This window comes from Notechis scutatus, chromosome 8, assembly GCF_049901735.1.
Source record: "Notechis scutatus isolate UNSWTSFEM ecotype Mainland chromosome 8, rNotScu1.2, whole genome shotgun sequence".
Taxonomy (NCBI): domain Eukaryota; kingdom Metazoa; phylum Chordata; class Lepidosauria; order Squamata; family Elapidae; genus Notechis; species Notechis scutatus.
Window position 1 is genome coordinate 26802631 of NC_142016.1, and position 9023 is coordinate 26811653.

General features: G+C 47.5%; 1 protein-coding gene across 1 annotated transcript; it reads left to right on the forward strand.

Annotated features, from left to right (window-relative positions):
• Positions 1 to 582: 582 nt before the first annotated feature.
• Positions 583 to 8880, forward strand: GMFG (glia maturation factor gamma). Its single transcript, XM_026690302.2, has 7 exons — positions 583 to 735; positions 1928 to 2024; positions 3064 to 3113; positions 6386 to 6435; positions 7700 to 7782; positions 8221 to 8294; positions 8649 to 8880. The coding sequence occupies exons 1-7, from the start codon at positions 733 to 735 to the stop codon at positions 8718 to 8720; spliced, it is 429 nt and encodes a 142-aa protein (XP_026546087.1). The 5' UTR covers positions 583 to 732; the 3' UTR covers positions 8721 to 8880.
• Positions 8881 to 9023: the final 143 nt, after the last annotated feature.

Here is a 9023-nt window from a genome sequence, read left to right on the forward strand (position 1 = left end):
CCCTCCCCAAAACCTCACTGATTGCTGAGCACTCTTTTGCTCAGAAATATTATAAAATCAGTACTTTTTTTAAAAAAAGACCATAAAACAGCTGTACAACCTTGGCAACCTTAAGATGTGTGAATGCATGGCTGGTTGGGGAATTCTGGGAATTGAAGTCCACCACTCATAAAATTGCCACTTTCCTATCCCAGCTCTACTAGGTCAAACTAATTTGCTTTCCCCCTGGCATGCTTATTTATTTGATTTGTCAATCGCTTACAAGATAATAGGTATAAGTATAAACATAGTTATGAATACATGAAATGGATACATATAAGAAAAAGAAAAAGAAAATAGGACAGGGACGGTAGGCACGTTGGTGTGCTTATGGGACTCACTTTGCTAAACTACTATTTGAAATGGAGCTGAGGACGGCAACCTCATTCCTAGCCTTAATATCTCCTTATTCTCCTTTGAAAAATACTCCCAAATACAGCAGCGTAAGGTTCCCACCTTGTGGTCTGGGTCGCTCTTCCTCTTTTGCAACTAAAAATGCAAACCTTTGGCGTTGCTCTATGCTCCACCCCATCAGCAGCAATTACTTCCTCCCAGTCTGTCTTTCCTTTGCATCTGTCGGAGGGTGCCCCGAGCTGAAGAGCAACACATCCTGCCCAGGGCAGAAAAGCACCGAATTTGGAGCGACAAGATTTCAACAGACGGGGAGATAAGACTGGAGATCAGCAGGGCACAATGGTTAGCTTAAACAATTCCTAATTCTGGGTGGGGCCCTTGCTTCCAATATTGGCTTAGCAGGCTTGGAAAAGTGGTCTTTTAAAATTTATTTTACTGGTCACTTTGCCATTCAGTCAGTTATTTTTTCAGATCTGGGGGAGGTTTTGGAGGAACCGTTTTTTGGGCATCTCTCAAAATGAAGCTTCAGCAGAAACGGCCATAGTGGAAGCTCATGTGAGGGTTGCTAGAAACTCACTTCCTCTGTTGCGGTGTGCTGGACTGAAAGATCAGCGTTTCAAAACAAGGGCGTTTTGGAATAACCGAGTTTAAAAATTATGACCAAGCTGCTGAGCGCCTTGTGAAGATTTAAGCCTGTTTGGTCCTGAAATGGAGAGCCAGAACTCTCTTTTCTCAGGTTTTCAAACAGGGGCTGGAGAAATTCCATTTAGGCATAAAAAGTCCTAGAAACCAAGTTGGCAGATGAGATTAACTTGACTCCTGGTAACCTCATGATTTGTAATCGGTTCAAAACTTGCCTGTGTTTGTGGATGTTGCACCAACAATGTATGGTTTCCACTGCCAAAGACCTAACAGGCCAACATTACAATAGCGTAGTGGCAGTGGAGATGTTGGTGTATGGCCATAAATTAAGATTTGATGGATTGAATGTAGGCAAATGCCATTACATGGAGCCAACGTGTTCAGAACGAGGATGCAGGCTCCAAAATCCAGGTGAAAAAGATGTGTTTTGTGAAGGATTGAATGTCGTCGTTTTTTAAAAAAATGAGGAACTGCAAAAGCAGAAAGGCATTAGAAAAACATCGCCTACTTGCATATAATCTGCCAGTCTTGTGCAACCAGTTCCCTCATCCGCCCCTACCCCATGTAGCCATCTGGAAATTGGAAATGTTAATATCAGTTTCTATTATAAGTTTATAGTTACTTCTAAACCTTTAGCTATAGCAAAACGGATGATGGTTTTAAGAAAGCAAGCCTGTTTGGCATACGTCATCTATTCCCATTGGGGTGTTATTGTTGTTGTTTTTTGCTGGACACGAGACTCTAATTTTTGAAAATGTAGGCAGCCCTTTGCGGTAGGTAATCAAAGAGGGAAGGAGACCCGTGTGGCCTTCAGGAAAATGAAATGATGCCAGACATGATAGACCTGAGTGGGAGAGAAATCCAGGTTGCTCTTTCTTTTTTCTTTTTTTAGTCAGATTCCCTGGTTGTGTGTGATGTGGATCCGGCGCTCATCGAGAAACTAAAGAAATTTCGTTTCCAGAAGGAGACTAACAATACAGCTTTAATTAGTGAGTGACTTCCTCTGTGTTGCAAGTTAATTTCTCATCCCATGTATTTTTCTCCTTTGGATGCTCAAGCATTGAGACTTAGCACAATCACAGCTACTCCCCGACTTACAACCATTCCTTTAGTGACTGTTCATAGTTACAACGGCAATGAAAAAAGTGGCCCTTTTTCACACTTATGACCATTGCAGCATCCCCCATGGTCACATGATCAAAATTCAGATGCTTGGCAACTGGCATGTACTTGTGGTGGTTGCAGTGTCCCGAAGGGTCACGTGATCCCCTCTTGCGACCTTCTGACAAGCAACGTCAATGGGGAAGCCAGGTTCACTGAACCACCTTGTTACTAACTTAACAATTGCAATGATTCATTGAACAACAGTGGCAAGAACAGTCATAAAATGGGACAAAACTCATTTAACAAATGTTTCATTTAGCAATGTACATTTTGGGCTCACCTGTGGTCATAAGTCGAGGACTACCTGTATTAGGGCAAAACAATATGCCTGGCCCATACTTTGCACAAATTTAGCACTCAACAGCACTGATACCTTAATGCATTTCAAGAATTTGTGCTTCCTCAGTGATTATGCTTGTGTGTGCTCTGTGTGTGCGTGTGCGTTTATGCTTTTAATGAACTCATTGTACATCTTTGTGATTGTGTTTTTTTCACCCAAGAGAAGTGCAGCTCCTTACTTTGAAATGTTGTCAGCATTTCGTGCCCCTTGTATTAAAGTGGCTTTGATGTTCATTGAACCTCCGCTGACAGCCGTATAGGCAATCTTTAACATCCGTGAACTTGTCATCACTTTGAATAAAGTGAGGGAGATATGGAAACAGCTCTTGGCTGTAATCCTGTTCACCGCAGATTGCTTCAGCGCTATTAAAGAGTCAGGGTTTCTGTGCCCACCCTTGTCTAGCAGCCATGCTGGAAGATTTGAGAGGGACAAGGAATGGGCGGGAACTGAGACAGCGTGTTTTCTAGGGAACCAGTGGAAGTGAAAAAAACACGTAAATCGGTTTCTCCTCTCTCTGTCATTAGTGAAAGTTGACAAAGACAGACAACTGGTGGTTCTGGAGGAGGAATTTCAGGTAGGCACAACTTTTGTTTCGTTCTTATAACTAAAATGAGTACCGTATTCCCACTAAAGAAGCCCACCCATATTTTGAATGCATTTAAATACCTCCTATTCATAAGCCCAGTCTGTAAATTAAAGCAGCATTATAGAAATAGAATGGAATGGAATAGAACTAGAATTCTTTATTAGCCAAGTGCAACTGGACACACAAGGAATTTGTCTCTGGTGCTTAAGCTCATAATATAACAGCAAGTAATAGGTCATAGGTCATAATCATAGTTACAATCATTCATCAAATAATTTAGCCTTAAAACCTATGTTGGTTGAAGAATCAGAGAATTGCCTAGCATGTCTTTGCTGCTAAACACGTTACAAAGATTAATTAAACTGCAGAGATGACTCATAATATACATTAAACCAGGGATGTCCAACCTTGGCAACTTTAAGACTTGTGGACTTCAATTCTCGGAATTCCCCAGCCAGCATGCACTGGCTGGGAATTCTGGGAGTTGAAGTCCACAAGTCTTAAAAGTTGCCAATGTGGACACTCTTGCATTAAACCAAGCCGTAGAGGGTAGACAAAGCTACATCTTTCCCGTAGTCCTAAATCAATGAAAATGCAGAATGTTTTCTTTTATATCAAATAAGATGCAAATGTTCAGCATGAGAAGGGCTGCAACTCATGAATAGTTCTCTAGCTGCTTAAGTATAATTTCAGATGCTTAAAAACACTCAATTTTTTAAAGCTAGAAAAACACAGAAATGTGTATTTTGTTATAATGAGAGGAGGTTATAAAGGAACTTTGCCTTGGGGCATAAAAATGAATTAGCTACATATGAATTAAGATGAATTACGAGCCAGCTCTTTTCCATCTGCACAGTGAAAAGGTAGCCAGGCTACCAAATCCCAAATCATACCCAAGATGGAAGGCTTTTTCACAGAGGGCCCTGCAATCAACTATGCCTTCTCGTTATTCTTTCATTTGCACTCATTCTTTCACGTGTGCGTGCAAGTACATTTATATATGTGCAGAATACACATTCCATTTCCATTCCTCCTGATTTAAGTTCCCACCCTGTTCTGCCAATCTGACTGAAGGCAACTTCATCTTTTTTTTTTTCTTCCAAAAGGGAACTCTTCCATTACCCAGTCCAGCCTCCTGGATGTAAATTTTGCTAGAAATTACTGGGCTGGACAAAAAAGCAAATTGAATTTCAAATCAAATTTATTATCTCTGGAGAACAATGTGCTGATGGCATTGTTTGCCTTCCTATTTAATTCAGTATGTTTTACAATCTTCACGCATGTCAGCAAGATGTTCATGATTTGATCTCTGGTTCACTGCTTTTTCGCAACGCACAAAGAGACGGTGGGATTCTGCGGAAAGCTTGGTTTTTATCAGAATGCAAAATCATTTTAATGGTCCTGAGGGAATCCTGACAGCAAAAAGCGGCGCTTAATAATATTAGAGGTAGGATGAGGCAGAAAATAGATGCTTCTAAATAGAATTAACCACTTCGATTATTCAGGGAAAGCAGGGAGTCAAGACCAATTACTTCCATCTTGTGGGATCCAAATGTTAATGGATGTTCTGTCTTGAGATTCCCTCCTGTAATACAGGGACTCTTCGACTTACGACCACAATGGAGCCCAAAAGTTTTATTGCTAAGCAAGATCGTTGTTAAGTGAGGTGTTTTTTTTTAACCACGTGTCCATTTTAGGACCTTTGTTGTCCCAGTTGTTAGGGGAATCGCTTCCTTGGGCTCCCACCCTCGGTTGTCAGGCTCTGGGAAGGTCTTGCACTGCTCTCTGTTGCTGCCCCCGTCGCCCTCCACTTCCAACCCCCCAGGCCCCCCCGCACAGAGTTGAGGACGGCTGTGGCTCCGTCTGGGTGGCAAAGGGCCGGTGGGGGCACCTTTATCAGGGCTGCAAGCAGCCTCCTCGTTCCCTTGAGCTGCCCCGGAGCGGCTTCTGCTGCCTTGGAAAGGAGGCGGGCAAGGGCCTGATCTTTTTCATCAGAATAGAGCCGGAAGGGACCTTAGAGGTCTTCTAGTCCAGCCCGCTGCTCACGCGGGAGACCCCGTCCCGTTTCTGCCTGTCTCTTCTTGGAGCCCCCACAACTCCTGGAGATGTTCCCCTGGTCGGTTGGGAAATCCCTCCTCGAATTCCGGGTTGCTTCTCCCCTTGATTGATTAACCACCCGTTGATTGATTAACCACCCGTTGCTCCTTCTCCTGCCTTGGGGGGGGCTTTGGAGGAGATCGGAATTCTGCTGTCATGCTCCCCCCAGTCCTTCTTTCCTCCCGACTCTCGGAGCCCCCTTTTCCCCCCCAAGTCAGAGCAGGCAGAAGCCTCCCGAGACTTTCCGATTTGATGCAGGTCGAGTCTGCAGAGCAAGAAGAAGCTTCGCTGGTGCTGCTGCCTCCTCCTCCTGAGCCGCCCCCCTCTTCCCCTCCGCGGCTCTTAAGAGCTGCAAGCAACCACCAACATTTTATGGCCCATTTTATTCCACTATCTGGGAGTGTCAAGAGGCTCTGCTGAGCCTTTAAACAACCTTGGCATTTTGATGTGAGACTCGGAACGATGCCTGTCACCTGCTGGGACTTTTCCGCTGCTTTTAGTCCTTAGCCGGAGCAGCTCCGTTTGATGGCTGGCTGAAGACGGCTCTTCGGGTCGGAAGAACCAGGCTGGCAGGCCCTGCCTGCCGTGGGGGTTTAGTGCAAGGAGGAGGTGGGGGGGCATCTCTGAACTTTAGGCACTGTGTATAATAGAAACATAGACTCCTAAGGCCGGAAGGGAGCTTGGAGGTCTTCTAGTCCAGCCCCCTGCTCAAGCAGAAGCCCTTATGCCAGGGGTGCCCAGCCTTGGCAACTTTAAGACCTGTGGACTTCAACTCCCAGAATGCTTCGCCCAGCACAGCATTTGTCTGAAAGGGTCTAGGGTTTCCTGCCCAAGCAAGGGGTTGGACTAGATCAGGGGTCTCTCCAACCTGGGCGACTTTAAGGCTGGTGGGCTTCAACTCCCAGAAAGCTGGCTGATGAATTCTGGGAGTTGAAGCCCACCAGCCTTAAAGTTGCCCAGGTTGGAGACCCCTGGACTAGATGACCTCCAAGGCCCCTCCCAACTCTCTTACTCCGTTATATGAAAACATTGCATGGCTCACACTTTAGAAATGCTTTCCCTGCCTCCAACCCCACAACCCGCCCCCCTTCGAAACCTCGCCCCTGTGTGTGTGCCGTCCCTATTACCCTGACGTGACGCCTCTCCTCTCTCCTCTTCCACAGGACATCTCCCCCGAGCAGCTGAGTGGCGAGCTACCCGAGCGCCAGCCCCGATATCCTGACTCTAGTTCCACCTTCTGTGCCTTCCGGCCTGTCTGTCCCTGGACGCTGCTCTCTGCTTTCAGGATGGACGAGGGGAAGCCTTTTCCCCCCAGCCAAGGTGTAGCTGATCCGTGGCACCTCAGGAGGGGGCAGGGTCTGCAGGTTAAAGGGGAGTTGATGGGGGAGGGGCCGCTTCAGCCGTCCGGAGTTTCTCAGGAACGTCCGGCTGACCACAGCAGAAAGCGGGCTACCACTAAACAGTTGGCCTCTGGTCTGACTGAGCCTTCCTTCTGCTCTTCCTCAACCAACAGTTGGGGGCTGAATAAATCTGGATGACCAGGTAGTCGGCTGACAATAATTCGTTTAGTGGCTGTTCACTTAGTGGCAGCACTGAGGAAAGTGACTTACGACCGTTTTTCACACGTGTGACCGTTGCTACATTCCTGTGGTCACGTGAACAGAATTCAGATGCTTGGCCACGGGTTCATACTTATGACGATCGCAGCATCCCAGCGATCCCCTTTTGCGACCTTCTGACCATCAGAGTCCACAGGGGAAGCCAAATCCATTTAACGACCGTGTAACTAACTTAACAGCAGCAGGGATTCTCTTAACAACTGGGGCAAGAAAGGTCGTAACATGGGGCCAAACTGACTTAACAGCTGTCTGGCTTGGCCACCAAAATTTCGGGCTCAATTGGGGTCGTAGGTCGCGGCCTACCTGTGTTGGCGTTCCCCTCTTGCTCTGCTGCCGTCTAATGGTCACCCAGGAGTCCGGGGTCCAGATCTGTTTGGCCTGCTGGGTGAGTCACCGCTGGGCGGAAGGCAAAGAGTGCCCCAAAGCGAAGTCCGTTCCGCGGAGCCTCAGCCCTACGCCCAAGCCAGCAGGACGCGGGAATGGCCAGCGTGGCCAGAGGCGGGAGAGGATTAAAGCGGCCATAAAGAGGGGAACAGTTCAAAGGAGAAACGGATCCTTCCCTCCTGAGGTTTCTGAGCGACGGGAAGAGAAGGTTGGTTAGGCTGTGAGGGAGCGAAGGGCGTTTTCAACCAGGAAGCCAGTCTGGGCCTCTCTGGGTTCTTTGGCAAGGTCAGGTGGGCGAGGGACTCCAAACGGAAAAGGAGGCACCCCACAAAAGGACCCCCTCAGCATGGAACCATGAAAACCCACCAGCCTCGGGGTGGACCGGGTCTCTCCGTGGAGACTTTCCAGGGTCCCCGTCCTTCTGGCTTGTTGTGAAACTCCCCGTTGTTTCCTTGACTGTCCCTGTGTGCCCACATTTGTTGTCTACAGCTACAGATACGCGCATGAGGATGGGCGGATCTCTTACCCGCTTTGCTTCATCTTCTCCAGCCCAGCTGGTAAGATCCAGTAACCGTCTCAACCAGGGTACTTAAAGGGGAGCCGGTTTATTCATTTGTTTCTTTGAGAAAATGGCTTTTACCAGGTGGGCTCGATCCCTTCTAGCAGGGGTCTCCAACCTGGGGACTTTAGGGGGACCTCAGCTGCCAGGATATGCGCTGGAGGTTTCCAAGAAGAGGCCGGACAGGGATGATGTGGGGTTGGACGGGAAGGCCTCCAGCTCTCTTCCGTCTGAGGGGATGCTGCTGTGGTCCAGCATCTGTGGGGCTCGAGATTGTCCAATCTGGGGGCGGGGGGACACGACACGCGTCTCCCTAACCCAATAAATCCCCTCTCCTTGAGTGCCCATGAATTATGCCACCCGTTGCAAGGCATTCTGACTCAGGTAATGAATGCTAATTGCAAATAAACCATGCTTCCCTCTTCCTTCCACCCAGGGTGCAAGCCGGAGCAACAGATGATGTACGCTGGAAGCAAAAACAGGCTGGTACAGGCAGCTGAGCTCACAAAGGTATTTAATCCTGATTTTATTTTTCTATTATTATTTTTTTTTTTTTTTTTTTTACTGTTTACCGTTCTGCCAATCCTTCTGACTCTTCCGGCTTGAGGGGATTATTTTTTTTATCATCTCCTTCTTACGGCTGCTGATCCATAGAATATAATGACCAAGATTTTTATTTGTCTTGCTTTTTTTCTTTCTTCGCTGCCAATCGTAATGTCTTCTCGGTGAGTCTCAGCATTGAATTTATTTTCTCCTGCCTTGGATTTCAGTTTTGTCAAATGCCCCGTTTGTATGTGGCGTGCAGCAGAGGCACCTGTCCCGTGCTGAATGATTAACGGTGGCGGCCATTCCCTTTCTTGCCAGGTCTTTGAGATCCGGTCCACAGAAGAGCTGACAGAGCAGTGGCTCAAAGAGCGGCTGGCTTTCTTCCGTTAACCGCGGGTCGCTCGGAGAAGACCAAGTTCTCCCTTAACCCCCCCCACCCCACCCCCCAGCCTCTAGAGACACCACCACAGGGTGCGCAGAGCAGAAGCTGCCTCCCCATCAGCCTTTTGCTGGTAACCAAAATGTCTGAGAATAAAACTGGCTGGTTCTACTTCTTCTTCTTCTTCGTCTTCTTCTCTGAAAGGTGGCCCTGAACTTGTCGCCTTTGGGCCTGACTGAAGTTTCCAGGATGTGCCCGCCCTTTGGCTTGGCTCTCTCTCTGGCCGAGGAAGAGCCTGCGGGTCACTCTCCCTG